The sequence below is a fragment of the Amphibalanus amphitrite genome, unplaced genomic scaffold (genome assembly GCF_019059575.1).
Source record: "Amphibalanus amphitrite isolate SeventyFive unplaced genomic scaffold, NRLGWU_Aamphi_draft 000793F_arrow, whole genome shotgun sequence".
NCBI lineage: Eukaryota > Metazoa > Arthropoda > Thecostraca > Balanomorpha > Balanidae > Amphibalanus > Amphibalanus amphitrite.
Genome location: NW_024882287.1, coordinates 281,955 through 300,783, shown reverse-complemented (window position 1 = coordinate 300,783; position 18,829 = coordinate 281,955). Strand labels below are relative to the sequence as shown.

The 18,829-nt window shown below is 46.8% G+C and overlaps 2 protein-coding genes across 5 annotated transcripts; both read left to right on the top strand.

Moving 5' to 3' along the window:
• The first annotated feature begins 2,256 nt into the window (after window positions 1-2,256).
• Window positions 2,257-10,813, top strand: LOC122366259 (ADP-ribosylation factor 1). Its single transcript, XM_043338268.1, has 5 exons — window positions 2,257-2,537; window positions 6,538-6,713; window positions 7,645-7,754; window positions 9,402-9,527; window positions 10,222-10,813. Exons 2-5 carry the CDS (start codon window positions 6,566-6,568, stop codon window positions 10,384-10,386), a joined length of 549 nt encoding a protein of 182 aa, XP_043194203.1. The 5' UTR covers window positions 2,257-2,537; window positions 6,538-6,565; the 3' UTR covers window positions 10,387-10,813.
• Window positions 10,814-12,042: 1,229 nt separating this feature from the next.
• Window positions 12,043-18,628, top strand: LOC122366274 (transcription termination factor 5, mitochondrial-like). 4 transcript variants are annotated; one of them, XM_043338327.1, is made up of 9 exons: window positions 12,043-12,155; window positions 12,944-13,018; window positions 13,658-13,755; window positions 15,228-15,358; window positions 15,614-15,742; window positions 16,401-16,605; window positions 16,845-17,002; window positions 17,331-17,436; window positions 17,799-18,628. In XM_043338327.1, the coding sequence occupies exons 1-9, from the start codon at window positions 12,143-12,145 to the stop codon at window positions 18,411-18,413; spliced, it is 1,530 nt and encodes a 509-aa protein (XP_043194262.1). In that variant the 5' UTR covers window positions 12,043-12,142; the 3' UTR covers window positions 18,414-18,628. The 4 variants fall into 4 exon arrangements, with proteins under 4 accessions (XP_043194262.1, XP_043194265.1, XP_043194263.1 ...); XM_043338330.1 differs by lacking the exon at window positions 12,043-12,155 and adding an exon at window positions 12,217-12,334; XM_043338328.1 differs by lacking the exon at window positions 12,043-12,155 and adding an exon at window positions 12,256-12,300.
• Window positions 18,629-18,829: the final 201 nt, after the last annotated feature.

The following is an 18,829-nucleotide window of genomic DNA, read 5'->3' as shown; positions in this document are numbered from 1 at the left end:
TATCACGCATCGTATTGTATTGTATTGTATTGTATTGTATTGTATTGTATTACCGTCATGGATAATCCACACGGGGCGTGGCGATTTTAGTCCAGAGTATGTAGAGTCTGAGTCGGGCATGAACAAAGACATGCGGGGACAAGAAACACAGGCATACATATTCAATCGCTGGACATTCGTCTCTCTATATACATACGGACGATTGAAGACAGCACACTGCACACGGATTTCGCACCTCCTTCCCCCTGACCCTGACACGGGTCATCGTCGGGCGGTCGCCATCGCCGGACAGACTGCAGCCTTGGCCGCACGGGCGAATTGGGCGGGGCGTTGTTCGATGACACCGGGAGGCAGACTGTTGAGTAGACATCACGTTAAATACGTTTATCACGTTAACCCTATTCCTGGCGGGGGGGGGGGCTCAGGAGCCCCCCCCCTGAGGTTTTTTGGTTATTTCTCCCAAACGCGTTGAGCTAGGAAGCTCAAATTTTCTGACTTTTCCTAAAAGGCTTCTACGCAACATGTCTGAAAATTTTGAGTTGATCTGACCTCAGGTCAGGTCACCAGAGGCGGTTTGGTGACCCTACCTCAGAAAAGTTTGCAATCACGCCAGAGCTAGAGTTTTTGACCGATCAATTTCTTCTCTTCAGGCTTTAGTTAGGGTACCAGTATGTGCAATTTGTATATCTCGGAATTTTGATATCGGTGACCTAAGGTCAGGTCAGTTTCGCGACCTCCCCATTATAAGTCAATGGGGGAAAAATCAACTCCCTGTTTTTACCACTAAAACGGGTCGGAATGGCCCCATATACCATACATGACTTCATATACGATCAACCTTCACTACCTTGAGGTCTGTTTTGCTGTTGGGCAGCTGTGAGGTCATGTGACGTCATCAAAGGTCACCAAAGGTTTTTGGCCAATAACTCCGTACAGGAACAAGATACAGACGCGTGGATGGTCTCATTGTGTTCAGCTCGTCAATACGCATCGAATGATATGCATGATGACCTCGAGGTCACGTGACCTGAGGTCAACCTTTGACCTTGACCTTTCGAGGTCAACATATATATCATTCGATGCGGATTGACGAGAGGATCACGATGATGCCCTTAGTTTGTTCCTATCAAGACTAATTCGAAAGTTATTCGAGAAAAACTCTCTCCATATCTAGCGCCGCCATTTTGACTTTTTCGACCCCTGTGACGTCATCTTTGACCTGACCTGAAAATGACCTTAGTAAAAATTGTAGATCTTGACCGTGCGTATCCGATGCCGTTTACCGTTTGTCGCTGCGATGTGTAGTTTTTGAGATCTGAAGGGGGGGCCGAATCGGCCCCCCCCCGCCAGTTTCTTGTCCCGGCGGAGCCCGCCAGGAATAGGGTTAAAGTGTTACAGTGCAGCATTTTTATAAAATACGTTTATCAAACATGTGTAAAAACGTTTATGGGAGAGCGAGCTGTCAACTACAAGCTCACCAAAACAGTGGCGAGCCGACAACTAAATGCACCAAGATAACAAGCCGTGCACTAAATCCACCGAAATATCGAGAGTGCCTCGCCAGGCGCGGACTAGTTCACACCAAGACGGTGAGCCACCAGTACAAAAAAGTCGGAACACTGAACCTAGGCAACAGCGAGGCGCTAGTCACCGACGCATCCTGAAGCTCGCTGAATCGGATCGGCTACTGTAGCGAACTGTCATCTTCAAGTCCCCTTGGATTCTGCTGAGACGGGTGGTGCCTGTCCCGTGACTTGTAGGCTGCCAATCGAATTTGCAGATGCGAAGGCCGAAGCTTACCGTGCCTATCAAAGTCGGACTGGTCCCCCACTCGACCGGCTTCAAATGAGCCGCGGGCTTCTCGATTCCCCGCTACTCTGAGTCTGCTGAACTCGTTAACAAATCTTCATAATATAGCCTAGGTATCGAATGCCGTAGAGACTCATTACCTACTCGAAACCGAGCTTCACTTCCGTACCTACTTACGGGGAATCTGAACCTTCGATGCCAGCTGCGTTATGTTAAGTAATAAGTACCTACATAAATATTGAAACGGCGTTCCAAAACGAAAAGACTGAGGAGCAGACCATGCAATTTATAATTATATTATGATTGCCTTTGGAATCGAATTCTGATTGGTGCATTTCAGGCATTTCAGGCAATGCCTATAAATATCTCAGGTTTTGATAAAGGTAGCTATTTCTAGGGATAATTCTAAATATCACTAGATTCAGAGACGATCTTGCTTGTGCTGCCATCTATATCAAATTTTATTTAATATGCCGTTTGTGCAGTGTTGACTAGAGTATTTGACCCGTAGGAATGAAATACAGTTTTAAATATTTATTTTAACTTGAATTTGTCTATTCAAATTGGGATAACGGTCCTTATTAATCATTCAGGTAACCCTCTTTCACGTGGCATAACCAAAGCGCTTGTTGACCATCAGCTGGTAACCGATCTCTTCCGCCATTTTGGCCTAAAACAGTTGGTTGGGCGTCGTTAGTGGCGGTGTGTGTGGCTGGAGCTAATTTAAAGTAAGTATTTATTATATCTGGCTGTGACTACTTAACGTTTTTTCTTATTTCAAGCATATTCCGGTGCGGTACGGTTCATTTTAGTCCAGCTAGATGGCTGCTTTTTATCACGTGCTTAAAGTGGCGCAGTTTGCGGTGCTGATTCATCTGCTCTTGTTAGGTATTTTATCGGATAATTTGTATGGATATTGACATAATATCATTGAAATATTTATTTAAATTAATTTTGCAATGGTTCTTAAAGGTTGTTCATTAAGTTTTGTATTTTTTGTTGGGGTAGCCTTTGAAATATCAGTTGGGCAAACTAGACCTTTGGAATCAAAATATGGAGGCATCAAAAGATTGATTCTTTATGACCATATTTGGGCAAAAATGCAGACCATTTCTAACTTACCAATCACATAAAAATAAGAGAGTGTTTCAAGAAGGAGCATGCCTGATCTTGAACAGAAATGCTGGAACTATCTCCTAAGCAAAATAATATTGCTCCTATCATAACAATTTGAATTCTATAGGTAGTGAAAGGCAATCAAGGAATTGATTCACTTTAAACAGATAATCATAATATTGATTCCCCATCAGCTGGCTAATCAATATTTTGATTCACAGGTAATGTTAACAGATAGGCAACAATAACTTGCAGGAATACAGCATTTATCTTGCTATTATTCTCATTTAGTGGTATCCTCAGCACCGCAACAGATACCTATAGCATTGTTGTACTTTATCTTCACTACATTTGATAACAATTCACATTTTTTACATGTCAAGAATACAAAAACTAAAGCAGCAGGTAAAAACCATATAATAAATATAAAAGCACTACAACAATGATAATTGGGGGTTTGAAAATTTCATTTTGCCATTTTACACAAATACTGATTGTTTAGTAGGCGGTTCATGATACAAAAATAACATACAGTGTGATTTCCTCAAAACAGCTTTTACGTGATGGACAGTGGCTCTGTCTTTTTCCCATTCACAAGGCCAAAGGGACAATTTCTTAGTTTTGAGGTAACAATTTTTGCAAACCTATCACATTTTTCTACCTTTTTAAAGAAAAATCTCGCCGTCATGGGCCTTTTTTCAACCGTAACGATACATTTGAAGTCAAAAGTGTACCATAATGAATCAAAAAATTGATTCCATGCCCATATTTGGTCATGGCTCCTCCCACCAGAATCAAAATATTGATGCCTCCATATTTTGATTCCAAAAGTCTAGTTTGCCCAACTGATATGGGAGGACGGTGAAAACAGGGCGCCTGGGGCGATTTGATCAAGGCTCTTGAAATTCACTCACACAAACCACGTGACAATCACTGTTTAGAAGGCATAAAGAGGGGGAGAGCTTCTCAATAGTCACATGACGTAATATGCCCTTCGGCGCCCTGTTTTCACTGGCGTCCGAAAAATGGTGCTTCTGCTATTAATTTTTGTTCAATAATCTGGAAGGGTTTCAAATTTCAATGGATTTGTCTTATTTTCACCTGTTCTTATTGCAGTTTTCAGGCTTATTTTATATGTGCTAAATCACTGACCTTTTCTCTGATCAAATCAAATGAAAGCAATTAAACACTTTTAACCATCAAAACATCACAGGAGTTTCACTTTGCACTTTGCAGTTTACTCACCTGGTTCACTCACCTGGTGGGGTTCCCAATCTCACGTCTGCAGACAGGAAGGAGTAGGCAGGGATACAGTAGGAACCCGCAGACACAAGGCGCACCAGCAGTTGCTACTACCGGAGTGGAGCGCCTGCACATATGTTTGCGCGAAAACAGGCATGGTTCAAGATGCAAACAAGAGTAGTTGTGTGTACATAATTGATGCAGGAGAATCAATAGTTTGCTTAAGCTATTTTTCAGCAATTAAAGTGTACCAGGGCACTGTTGGGTTGCTGTTTTTCATTAGCATGCTGCATGTATTTCATGCATTTCTAACAAAGTTATAACTTATATGATGAAGTTACAATATTTATTTTAACTTTTTAATGGTTCAGACTTCAGATGCCTTCCCCGTGATCATGACACATATATTTAAGTTAAGGTTCTCGGTATTGGGAGCTTTGTTGCTTTTCGTTTTTAATGTTATCAGGATGTTACTTATTGATAATCTTACATAACAATGTATAACTTTGGATATGTGCCTAGTTGTATCTAGAATTCTGGAGCTCCTGAATTTGTCTGTCAGTCTATGACTTGACCTGTCAACTGGTTCGCTGGCTATATTTTTGCTTATATGTGCTGGTAGCTGAAGTGATAATTTTGGACAGGGAATTTGAGCTATTTTGAAGTAGGTGCTTAGTTCTTAAATGTAAATTCCCCGTTATGTGGGTATTTATTTTATCAGTTTTTGAGTGGAACTATCACAGCAATGAGTAGGTAGTTTGAGATACTGGGTGGCAACTGGCATCAGGCATATGACCACTGAGATGAGTGGCCCAAGCTCCAGGCCACCTCAAGGATGGATAGGTACCTACTTTTTAACTTACCAAGGTGTTTTTTCTTTTCTTTCTGTGTCACTGACTCTCTACCCATTATCAAGTGACCAGGAGTGGTGATGAAACAGGCTTCTGAAGATTTTTGTAAGGGTACCCACTGCAAAATTGATTATTCTTAGTGCCCAGAAGGTACCAGCTACTTATAGTATCTTGCTTGAGAAAAGTCTTAAATTTATTTTAGTGTAAAGCTTGTGTCACACTTCATTGTGAGGTCAAACAATTTATTCACTTGCATTAGGGTGCATCTGATTTTGTTATATAACAACATATCTGGTGCTGGTTGTTATTAGGAAGTGAGAACTGCAATAATTTGACATGGTGCTGAAACAATTTTTAGCATTTCCTTGGGGCGTAATCATAAAGATAACAATGACCCTGTGTCATCTTGTGTTTCTTAAATAATTTGTTTATTCTCTATTGGAAACACATCTTATAATGTGGACCAAAACAATTAGGTACAAAGATACAGTTGTTGCAAGTTCACTGCATGATTTTTGTTTCACTATGTAACATTTGGTTGCCACTCCTAAAGTCAAAATTATTCTTCAAATGATGTTACAATCTGCATAGATGCATTGTAAATGAAGTTTGATGTTAGCACATTTTTTCATTGTTTTTATATTGTATTACATATCAAGATTCATTTCTCAGCAGAGCAGTAAATAGCTTGCTTCCAACACAGTGTGTGGAGGCAGGTTCACTATGGTGGAAGCTAGGCTTTCACTACAGTAGCCTTGCTGTTCCATAAAAGGCTGAGGGATGTCTATGCAGAGATCGTCATCACTGGCTTCACCATACTGCCTTGACAGGTAGCAGATCATGGGGAGGGAATGACTTTTCATCAGGGATGCGGAGCCGGAGCCGGCACATTTTGCCCGGAGCCGGAGTCGGAACCGTCAAAAAAGGGGACGACTCCGGCTCCTTTTTTTAACAGGAAAAAGTTATTGACCTGTAATTGGTTTTGACAGTTCAAGGCAGTAAAACATGCGGTATTCAAAATATGAAAATAGCCTTGTTATGCAAATACAGAAGCAACGTGCACCAATCCCATCGTCTTTTCTTCCTTCCACTCATATTTAATTGCATAAGGGATCTACTGAGTATTGGAGCCGGGGCCGCCGGAGCCGGACCATTTTACTCGGAGCCGGAGCCGGAGCCGACATGGCATTTCACCCGGAGCCGGAGCCGATTTTTTTTCTCCGGAGCCAGAGCCGGAGCCGTCTGAAATTTCCACGGCTCCGCATCCATGCTTTTCAAGAACTTAATTGTTGATTGTGCATTGTATAAAAGCACCAACAGACAGCATGCCTAACAATAGGCGCAGTCACTAGGAGAAATGACATTTGTCCAAATGCACATATGAGCAGTAAAATAAATGAAATAAACTATAGTGTCATCATTTCCTGACCACTACTGGTTGAAGTGAGTGCACTAGCTTGATTGTTTCAAGTGAGCTGTTGAGCATTCGTATTCTAATTGCAGTTTTTGCACCCCACAGGCCACCCGACCATCTGCAGACACCAATCATGGGAAATGCCTTCGCAATGCTCTTCAAAGGCCTGTTCGGCAAGAAGGAGATGAGGATATTGATGGTCGGACTGGACGCTGCCGGTAAAACCACTATCCTCTACAAACTCAAACTAGGAGAGATCGTCACCACAATTCCCACAATCGGTGAGTGGTTTAGAATGGTTGCTTAGTCTAGATTTTTTATCTTGAAAATGCTTGCACCCACTACAGTAAGCTGAAGCTAATGTTGTTGTCTGTTTCAAGGAGGGCTTGTGTGATTACTGATAAATATTTTGATTTTAGCATCGATGGTTGGCTTGTGTCAGTAAGAAGTGTCTTCATTTGCCTCAATTGTTGCATGAGAAAGCTTTGATATGGTAACCTGTTACGTAATACCCATTATGAATCTCGTTGTCGGTGATAAAGTTCTTTGCGTATTTACGATGCTGTTTTATACCGCATTTGTCGCTTTGTATATTTAAACCTGCTTGATTGTGGCCATCATCTTTCAGCAGTACCTACCTATCCCCTCTCCTGTTGTTGCTGAATGATGATTGAATTATAAGTGTCATATGCTAGTTATAGTTATTCTTTAGCACCATCCTCAGAGCACAGTCTCGGTCAGGAAGTCTCAGTTGTGTCTATCGGACAATTGCGTACAGTCTCTGTATCCCCAACCATGTGCACTGTGTGACTGTGGTGTGAGTCAGGGACATGTGCCCCCGGGCGGCGGCCCGTCGCCACTATGTCCCAGTGTTCAGACCACCCCTTGGCGACCGTCTGAGGTCGCTGTGACAGCTCAGCGCCGTCACAGCTGAGCGCCAGTCGCACCAGTGGCCGTGCCCTGTCTCACCACGCGTCCCGGTCCGAGCGGGTGCTGCGGTGAGGGTGACTCACCAGCCGGGGTAAACCCCGGCCGGTCCGCCGCCGGTGTTGCCGTTACTCACAGACTCCAGCTCACCGCTGATTGGGATTATTACAACCGGGACCGTATCGCGGCCGCATCCGCTCACTGCTGTGTGGGCGGTGTTTTAGTGTTTTATTTAATTGCTGAATGTTGTTGTGGTTACCTTATCGCTTGCTTTGTCTCCGCCAGGCTTCAACGTCGAAACTGTAGAGTACAAGAACATTAGCTTCACAGTATGGGACGTCGGCGGTCAGGACAAGATCCGGCCTCTGTGGAGGCATTATTTCCAGAACACACAGGTGAGGCGTCTGTCCTGGCCTTTCTCTCGATCTCTCCCCTTGTCCTCCTCAAAAAATTCTCCTCCCACCCATCCACCCGCACATGTTCTTGACATGACAACTAATGCTTTTGTAAGCGGGAATATGACACAATATCAAATGGGGCTGTTTTAGAACAGTTAAACTGCACACTAGTCCGACTCAAATTGGTGGTATCGTTAGGATGTATGCGTACGTTTGAGGATTGCAAACGTTATGCGATAAAACAGGAACACGATATCAGTTTGCGAATCGTGTTGGTAACTGTTATCGGTCCGTGTCATAAAACGTGGCTTTGAATTATTTATCGGCGATACCCCGTACTTCAGCAGGTTTAGTGAGCGTAACCCGCTCGCTAACTTCTTCAGCATTTCTGCAAGAATACTGAATGCACTGGTTGCAGCCGCGGCTATCTTTCATAACCAAGATAAATTCTATAAATAAACAGGCGGCCGTAACGTTCTGTCCATCCGGTTGGACAAGTGACCTTGTCGGCCGTGAGTCAATGTAGCAGTTGTATGACATCAGACTCGCCACCCAATCGGCGTACGATAATATGACGTCATCTTTGTGCAGAGTGCTGAGCCACAGCCAGCCACGGGTATTCTGCATCCTTAGGCGTCGAATCAGGTCTCGGCTGGTCGCCTGTTGATCGTATAGGAGTGCTTGGGTGAAAACTCGCTGACGTTAGGTCCGTACCGTGACCGTCAGTTTCTTGGTTCGTTGGCTCCACCATCGTCCACATACGGGGCATTAGTTCGGCCGTGAAAGGCCATATTCAGCCATAGTGCTCCAAATGTTCATTTTTCATGTGCCGCAAATGGCTGTCATTTTTGCCAAATTTACGACGTAAGACATAACTACCGGTTCGTTCTGTTGGTTGGCGCCTCACTTACTGGTTCGGTGTGTTTACAATTATTTCGTATACTTATACAAAGCAATGGAATTTGGAACCTTACGAAACGAGCAATGCTAGTTAAAATGTTTTGTCTAATTAATGCTGTCAGTCGCGTCAATACCGTTTGCGCAACACGAATGTCCTTGATGCCCAGCTACCACAGTATGACAAATCGACTTTTAGCACGATCGGACATGGGACGCTGCTCGAATACCTGACAAATTGAAGTGTAATGTGTATATTTGGGATGTCGTCGCCTAATTGTGATCAAAATCAAGCTATGCATTTGAGCTCGCGAAATGACATCCGTCCTACTATTTCAGCTGCTTCGGTATGTCGGTGGCAAACTGTATCGCTATGCCCTTAGCAAAATTAATTATACGTGATCGACTGTGGGAAGATCATGTGCTAACTTATGTCTTTATCCTTTTCGCCGTGTTTGGTCTTAAGTTTGCATGACAGGTCACTGTTGAGTAACCAAGTCGCTTAGCTGGATCACTCACAACTAACGCCAATGTCTTGTCATTGCTACCTCGTATTTGTACCACGTACGTTCACATACGAAATGGCAAGAAAGGGGACAGACTCATTAAGCCAGCATTGAGATTTTCTGTCATCAGGCCACTCCCCATCTATACTATGCTGACCCATCGTTCTTCCCATCTGCCCTTAGTTGTCCTGCAGTGTTTGTGCCTCCCCTCCGTTCTGACCGCACCTCTCCCTCTCGACAGGGCCTCATCTTTGTGGTGGACAGTAACGATCGGGAGCGAGTGGGCGAGGCGCGCGAGGAGCTCATGCGGATGCTGGCCGAGGACGAGCTGCGGGAGGCCGTGCTCCTCATCTTCGCCAACAAACAGGTACGGCACCGGTGCGAGTCTGTGGGTCTGTCCGCTGGAGACGGACGCTGATCGCAGGAGCCGCGCGATGTCATGCGATGTCGCCCGCCGTGGTTTTTGTCTATATGCGGTTTGTATCCCTTCCAGTGTGTAACGATTTTCTAAAAACCCATGTCTCGCAGCTAAGCTGTCCTATATCATTATTGTAATTGGTTGTCTTGGGGGTATTCTTGGCGACTGCTGTGTTCCACTGACGGCTTATTGCTTCAGCTACCGTGATTAAGTTGTGGGCGAACTGTCAGGTCTGATATCGGCTTATCGGTGGGTCAATCACTGCTCTGAACCTGGGGCAATAATAGCTCATCCATGGGAGTGGCAGCTGCATGCCAGCGTTCGGAGAGTATCCGGCGAACCATAGCATTGATCTAGTTATGAAACCTTCTGTTTGCTGTCCAAGACTCGACTTGTGGGTGATGTGGACGGGTGCTACGGCTGTTTGAGTTAGCCTCCGTTACGTAGGATTTTACGTGAGGTTAACGGGTTTGGGTCCGTTTTTTGCATATGAACCGTTGACCGCAAACGAATGACTGGCATACCCGTATCAGCAGCTGCTTTGTTGCGGGTCTGGTTGGTCGACTTTTCCTTGTATGGTATTGCGTAACTGTGATGCGGGCGGATTAATGATGGGTTGAACTGACGGGCGCTGTGTTGATAGGACCTGCCGAACGCTATGAACGCCGCCGAGATCACCGACAAGCTTGGCCTGCATTCGCTGCGGAACCGCAACTGGTACATCCAGGCGACGTGCGCCACATCCGGAGACGGTCTCTACGAGGGCCTCGACTGGCTCTCCAATCAGCTCAAGAGCGCCGCTCGCTAGACGGACCGCACAGCCACTCACTGAGCGACCGGGCGCACGCGCTGACCGCCCACCGTGTGCGCGCGCGCGTGTGCGAGTGAGCGAGCGAGAGAGCCACCGGCGGCACGGACTGAGCCACGCTGAGAGACAGACATTCCGAGGGAGAGAGAGAGAGCGAGCGCGCGGCCGCCGGCCCGGAGAGCCGGCGGCGCGCCGCGGGCCGGCCGGCGCCCGCAGAGCGGCACAGTGGCCACACAGCGCGCCCTGGAGCTCGCCGGCCGCTATTCGCGTCCAGTGTTGTGCTCCTCATCGTATGAATCGTGTTACTTTGGCTTGCAATCGGGTGGGCTTTTATCAATATTTATGATCAATTATCGCTGTGCTCCCGTTCGGCATTCTGTAAATGAAATTGTTTGATTTAGAAAGAATAAATATTCTCCACAATTAACAAATGTTTGTTTAGTGTAATCCGGGTGTTTTGATGTTAGAGGGACACGATTTTGGCACAAAACTCATCGTATATAAAGTATCTGACCGGTATGCTCGCTGCTGAGTAACTGAGGATTTACAATACAATCGTCGAATAGCGAACGTCAGCTGTGGAAGCTATAATCGTAAACGTAGCCACTTCTACTGGCAAATTGATGTCCAGCGCCGGAGCCGATGTGCGGATGGGAATGGTTCATCTGTTTTTAGTAACAATGCTTCCGAAGCGTCGCCTGATTCACTGCTTGCAAGTCAGATGTCTGACCGATTTCGCCATAGCTTGTAATGCCACCGTTCGTCAGTTCCGTCTTCCGTCAACGACCCCACCCTCGCCCTCGGGACCCGACGGCGGATCCCGATCGCACCTGTGTGGCTGTGACGTCACCAGCCGCCTGCTGGGCCACAGCTGCTGCTGCGGCCGCGCACTGGGGCTGGGCACCGACGGTGGCTGCGTGAGAGCTGCCGGGTCCGCAGTCGGCACCAACCGGGAGCTGCTGCTTATCGAGTCAATATAACAGCCTCTGGATTACAATTGGAAAACTTGCATAGACCTGGGAACAGGGGGCATGGCAGGGACGTAGGAGGGGGCAGCAGTGGCTGCCTGGGGGGAGGGGGGCAGCCCCTGGAGTTCTATAGCCTTGGTACACACTGCATTGAATCCAGGGGCCGTATTCACGTCGATCATTTTCGTAAGAATTTCCGTGAGTTTGACCTACTTCTTAAGTTAATTTTTTTATTCACGTGAACTCCGTCGATAAAAACTTAAGAAGTGTCGACGTGAATACCAAATTATACTTACGAAAGAAAATCGACTTACGAAGTCGACGTGAATACGGCCCCTGATCCCTGCCCTCGGCCGTTTCCTATTGTGGCTTGTGGTCATTAATAGTGACAATATACACCTTTGAAAATTGACATTTAACTCGGAATATGAGCTATATTATAGCAATCCTACTTAAGAAAACGAACTTCTGTGTTGATATTGCAGTACGTATAGTCATTTTTGCGTCTCATAAGTAATATGCCTGGCGTCAAGAAGAATCTATAGGCTCTACAATAATTTAGACATAGTGACTCAACAACTCTTCGTACCAATTATGGCGCAGAGTTTCCAATCCTTTCAGAGCATTCGTGTATTTTCAAGACAATCCTGCTCACGATGCGTGAGTCGAGAAAACCTTTAACGACGTTCGGTTTAGTTCTTTATCAGAAATAGAAAAAAACGCCCTTTAGGGATTGTATTATATTTCTGAACATAAGTCACTGAAGGCAGAGTGATACTTTTTCATAAATGACAAAACACAGTATGTATCTTCGAAATTCCATAATTGCTGACTCCTGTTGCTGATTGGCTGCTTTGTCATATTGGTCGTTACGAATGGCGTCGCTGAACACATTTTTGCTGTGGCTTTGCTTTGTCTCGCTTGCCATTTCAATTTATGTTATTATGTAAGCACAAATTTGCGCGCTTGGATTACAGGAGGTTCGTTGTCAATTATTGTCCTCAAAACATGACTTCAGGATAAAGTGATCTGGTGCTGTTTCCCAATTGGATTTCTGCTTCCACGCTACAATGAATTATGATATGTAATTAAGTTTTTGGTTTGAAAAATTGTCAAAATTATGTTCAGTATCAGTAAGTGGTATGTATCTCATTAAGATTTTGGGCATAGTTTAAAGTCCCAAAGTTGTAAGAACCTATAACAGGTATATGCAAGTCATTTCTCGTAAGAAGGATCGTCATTATGTGCTTATGGTTTATGGAGCCTTCACTGACTAAAATTGTGTTTGTTTACTTTTGTTGTAATTCCGCAATTCTGATTCCATAAGTGTTGATGCCACAATTATGGAACCTGTGACCACTTGCAGCATTGCAGCCTGCAAGCTGGAGCTGTGAGTGGACTTCTTCCTAGCTATCCCTGTCATCCCCTTATTTGTATGGCTGTTCTCTGAATGAGGCTTCTAACTACTAAAGGCTTGGAACAGGTGAATTAAAAGCTATTAGACTTCTCAAAAGACTTGTTTTAAATGGAGACCTTAGCAATAATTCTGCTCAATCTAACCTTTTTGACATCTATTTTACCCTTTTCAGGTGGTGATTCTAACATGCCCAAAATAACACAAACGTTTCCTGTTGTGGCCTTGCAGCGATTGCAGAAAACTTATGGTAAGACCCTTGTAAGAAGACTGATGCTAATGTCGATGTGAGAAGATGCAGAAGATGTACTAGGCATTGTTATTTGTACCTTAATTGGAAAATTTGGAAAATGCTTCATTACATCTGTAGCAGTAGTGTTGGGTAGCTTGCTCTGACTGCTCTCAATTCATCCATCTTTCTGACATACTTACAACTAGTTACAAGGGATACTGCATTGCTATGTTGAATGTTAATTTTGAAATATGCAACATTTATCAGAAATTTGATTCCTAGTTCTGATGACCCTCAAGGTAAGGCAAGGTATGGTCAGGTATTTAGGGTACCTATGAGCAAATTGGCTGTCAAATGATGAGCTAACAGTGGATGATGGACAAATAAGGCACAGCTTCTTTCAGAATTGGCAGGGTTTGAATCACTGCGGTACAGACAGTCACAGCCACAGACACACTTTAATAGGGCAGGACTGAATTTCAAAATTTCTGGCTGCATTCAGTAGATCCCACATTCTTGTAATGTAGGGTAGCCAACCATGTTTTGTTTGTCTTTGTGGATACATTTCAATGCTCCACAATAATTATCTATTTTCATATATTACCTACAACTTTTTTCAGTGATCACTGAACACTCATAAAAATTATCTGTTTTCAGGTGTGAGTAGAAAGTGTGCAAATGTTATACTTCTGAAGCAACAGGAAATAAGAGAAGATGATGATTATGATGTGATGTCTACACTTGGATTGCTGCATGTAAGTTCATATTTACCAGAATAATGAGGTCAAACTGGCATTTGATTTAATTAGGGCTGAGATGCATCAACCTTTAACCCTAGAACGCCTAGGGGGGGGGGGGTTGTATCAACCCCCCCCCTGAGGTTTTTTCGAAGTGCACGCTAAACGGCTTGTCGTAGCGGGCTGAAATTTTCAATACCCTCTGGGGCAACCTTTGCGCATCTTTTGCCGAAAAAAATTGATCGGGTCATGTCAGGTCACGGAGTTATGACGTCATAAGAGGTACAGCCTCCGGCCGACAGTTACCAAACGTGTGCGCCGAATCCCTAGGTTTTCTGCCGGTGATACCCACATTGTTTGATGGATCATGATGAAACTTCCCATGCATGTTGGGGCAAGCATTGGCTATCGGGTGGTGCAAGAAAATTCACCGGGTCAGGTCAGGTCACGGAGCTATGACGTCACAAGAGGAACAGCGTCCGGTACTATTTTTGAAAAGCGCCCGAACCACTATTTTGCTAATTCTTGTCACCTCAATGGGAATATGCAGCAATATTAGCTTCTATAGGGAGCAAATGGACCTCCCAAATCCAAAAATACAATCAGATTTCAAAAATTTAAATTTTGATTTTTCGAATTTCTGCCGCCGACTGTGACCTTGCCGACTTCCGGCGCTTCCAACGCGCCATTTTTAGAGCTAGGGAAACGAAATACATACCAAACGATAGAGAATTGATCAAGGAACACGATAGTGAAGGTTTCAAGTCGATAGCTCCCACCGTTTTGCCGCAATCGCCGCGGAAAGTTGAAAAAGTTTGATTTTTTCGGAAAATTTGACCTTTGACCGGTCATAAGTAGGTCAAATGTTGACCTAGGACCAAAAAATATACCACCAATCGCGAGATCTCGTTGAGAGCAATCCGTTGGTTTTTTCCGCTAAGCTCTACGACCTTCCGTTTCGAAACGCCAGGGGGGGTCGTAACAACCCCCCCCCCCTGGTCGTTCGTGTTATGAGAAATGGCCTGGTCGTGCGAGGGTTAACCTTGAGTAGGCTCTTTAGTGGCTAGTCTATATTAAATCAACCATATTTGGGCCATTTTATCTGTTACCAAGGGAGTTTTTTTTTTAATTGACACTGTACCAGCACATCTCCGTGGATCGTACAGCGATGTCTACTCCCATTTCATGGTATGTGCGGAGCTTTGGCCCTGCCGCAGTGTGGTTTGCTGGCCGCAGCTGCTCCTGTCGGCCAGATTATGTGCGGGGGTGTTTTGCCGGGTCCGTTGGCCCAGCACCGGCGCCGCCTTTGGCCGTGTTATCCGGCCGGGCTCTCACGAATAAAATGTTGTTTTTGCCAACCAGCCTGTAGATGTCCACTTACCCATTTTTGCTGAGGTCAGTTCATCTAAATATTTTTCGATATTTCTTTTCTTGAAGCCCTTAGAAAAGCACTTGCTAATCGGTCCACATGCCGTTTTGTGCTCGCTCAGAAATGGAAACTGGACTTGGAGCTGGTGACCCGATTTCCCCAAATCCTGAAGCGGCCACCCTACGCTCTCGACCATCACAAACACATTCTGGAAGAATGTGGCATCACTGTGGGCGTCTCCAGCCTGGCTTCGTGAGTACATTATTGGTATCGGTAATCCTTCGTGACCTTGTTATCGATGTCATGCTACCATGCTTGACATTAAATGCCTTTCGAGCTACGAACAACAAAGGCCCAACATAATACCGGCATAGCTGGAGTAAGATTTAACTAGTGAACTTTCTCGGCTGATGTTTTTCAGTATGATGTCGTGTCGGGGGACTGACATATACTTCTGCCGGTGTAATGGATTCAGATCTCATCTGTGTGCATCTGTATCTCCGGCAGCTACCTGAAGGTGAACCGTTCGTTCCTGTTCGCTCTAGAGGCGCACGGAGCCATCCCGGCGGGCCATGACGTCATCGGCAGTCTGTGCCGGTCAGTGGAGCTGGCGCCGGCCGTGGAAGACACCGTCAGGTGAGCAATGACTACTGTACAGAGTGCCGAGACGTGTTCAGTGTGACAGTGCCGGTCGGTGCAGCTGGCGCCGGCTGTGGAGGATTCAGTCAGGTGAGCGGGGACGTCACACACAGACATAAAGAGTGTTGGGTTATGCTCGAGCTGTGATGCATTCTGTCCTTTGGTCTTGGCTTCCAACTAATGTGTCAGATGTGTTGCAAAGTTGAAGAATTTCGTATTTTACCGTGAAGTTCGGTCTTGCGCAGGGGCGCGGGAACTACTTTCCGACTGGGGGGGGGGGGGGGGCGGGCACACCATAATAGATTAACCTAGGGTACCCCCAATCTAGTTTTCTCACCGGTTTTAGGCCACTTATTTTTCACCCCTCGGCTTTTTCAACAAAAAAGAAAACATTTGCAAAAAAGTGTGGTATTCCGTCTCAAAGCTGTGGGGGCACCGCCCCCACGGCCCCAGAGTTGGGGGGGGGGGCAAGCTGCCCCCACTGCCCCCCGGCTCCCGCGCCTATGCTCTTGCGACCATATGTATTTCGCTTTTTTTTGCTCCACGTCCACGGAAACTTTTTGACTTGCCGAGCCGTTCACCTTCCCTCGTCTCCCCCTCTCCTTCTGTGTGTACTGAGCCTACCCGGTGTAAACACGTACCCGGTCGGTTCCAGGGGCTCGCTGGGCTCGGTCCAGTCGCGCACACTGCTGGATGTGCGCCTGGCTGTATTCCAGCAGTACCTGCGCCAGCGGCTGGACTGCGACGCCAGCGACGCTGAGGCCATGATCACCAAGTATCCGCGAAACCGGCACAAGAGCCTGCGACTGACTGCGCGCATACTGAAGCTCCTGGAGGCACAGGGACTCGCCGCCGAAAAGGTACGGTTGCAGATTTAATGTCCGTCCGTTCGTCTCCTAGGAAGTCTGGACGGAAAAGGAACGATCTCGGTCTTGCTAATTGCTAGAGAATCCTTAATTTCTTGTTGGCGTCAAAGAAGTAGCTTCAATAACGTTTCAATGCGATTTGTTTCACCGGGCAAGTTACTTTTGATTGCTAGGATGTGACCAACGCGCTGACTGGTGAACCGTACTGACGCTTGCTGACTCTCCGTGCGCAGATTGTGCGCAACCCGTACCTGCTGAACACCCACCCTGACCAGCTGGAGGCGCTGCTGGAGAACTGTCCTACCGTGGCCAGCACCGACATCCGAGAGATGCTGCGCAAGGTGCCGCGCATCGCCTACATGCCCTGGCACAACACGGCACAGATCGTCAGGTGCGATAGTACACACAGCACGGCCCATATAGTTTGGTACGGTGAATGCCTCAATCTTCATGGCAAGGACATTCGACGGTGGATACCTACGTCTGCTGATTGTGTTCATTTGGACACCTGACGTTTATGATTCAGGTCGCCTGCATATCCTCGTGTTCCATAATTGAAGCCGATGTGAATGATAAGCAGAGCAGTCTGTTTGGCTGTGAAGTACTGTTGTGGTTTCGCTGTTGAGCCTATTGTACCTCGTTCGGAGCCCATGCGTGCAGTGTCTAATGGCCCGTTCCTGCCTCGTACCATGTCGCTCTCTGCTTTGTGTTTGCTGCAGGATCGTGGAGGAGTTTGGGTTCTCGGAGCAGACGGTGCTGAACGGCGCCGAGGTGTTCACGCTGGCCGCCGACACAGTGCGAGAGAGGCTGGCACTCATGGCAGAGGTCAGTGAACCGATGTGAACTATCCCGGTCAGGTCAGCGGTTAAAGGTTTGGTTGCCTGTCGTGTTGTTTGGCTCTGTTTTAGAGGTCAAATGAGAAAGCATCTGACCGTTACCAATGCCCACCATCATATGCACGGTGTATGGTTAGGTGGGTGAGCTGAATATACACTACATGTTGCATCCACCATCCATATCATAGGATCATCGATCTTTCGCGCATATCTTACATTTGCCTAGAACTCGCCATGGTTAAATGAAGAAGTACGGGTGTGCAGGTTGCACCCACCGAGAAAAAGACGCGTTTGACAATGGCCATAAATAACCAGCCATCCTGAGCCCCCTGAACCCCCCTACCTCCACAGATCCCGGAGCTGTGGGCGATGCGGCACAACAAGAACTTCTTCAAGATGGTGTTCTCGTTCCAGCGCACGCTGAACCGGCTCTCCTACATGCGCACCATCAACATGCGCTGCTTGAGCGTGCACCTGTTGAGTACCTTCTACCCCATGTTCCGACGGTACGTCAGCACCGGCGAGGACCGCACGGGCGGCGCCGACCTGGCCACCTACCTGAGCGAGCGGCTGTCGGTGCCGGCGGCGGAGGTGTGGCGTCAGTTGCGCCACCACCCCCACTGGCGCGCCGTGCCGCTGCTCACCGTCTCTCAGACCACCGAGGCGCTGCTGGACGCCGGCTTCAGCGCCGCCCAGGTACGCCACGCGCTTCACCTCACCCTCTATCCGGAGAGGAGAGCGCTGGAGGCGGCGCGCGACGCCGCTGACGCTGCCGTAGTGCCGGACGAGTACGTCCTCCAACTGGCACTGTACCGTCTCGAGCGGGAGGGACACTTCTCTGGTACGGGAGTGTTTGCGTTCGCTGCCGACAGGCCGGCCGTGGCGGTCGGCAGTGGGGCGCCGGCCGAACTGCCGGTGGAGGAGGGCCGGGTGCCCCGCCGCAGCGCCCGGGTCGAGGGTCGGTGACGGCCGGCGGACCCCCCGCGCCAGGTGCCCTCAGAGTGATGCTAGTCGGCCGTAATGGGAACTTTATGAGTGCAATGAGTGGCATCTGTGGTGCTTCGTCAGGCGAGGTTTTACAAGTGTTTTGAGCGTCTGTGCCATGCTTTGTGTTGTTTAATGCCAGGATCTTTATACACTTCTTATGAGTGAGGACTGAGAATATAAGACTACGGTACGAATTGGTTTTAATTCGGTGTACCGCCGCTCCTCATTCGTCGTATTTCATCACTTGCCGTTCATCGCCAGGCGCTAACTACCGATTATATAATCGTTATATATCGTTATATATCGATTATATAACCGCATAGACAGCGGATAAAATCCGTATCCAGTTTCGATGATGTAGGACGCTGTGGTGCATAATGCTACACATCGTGAGT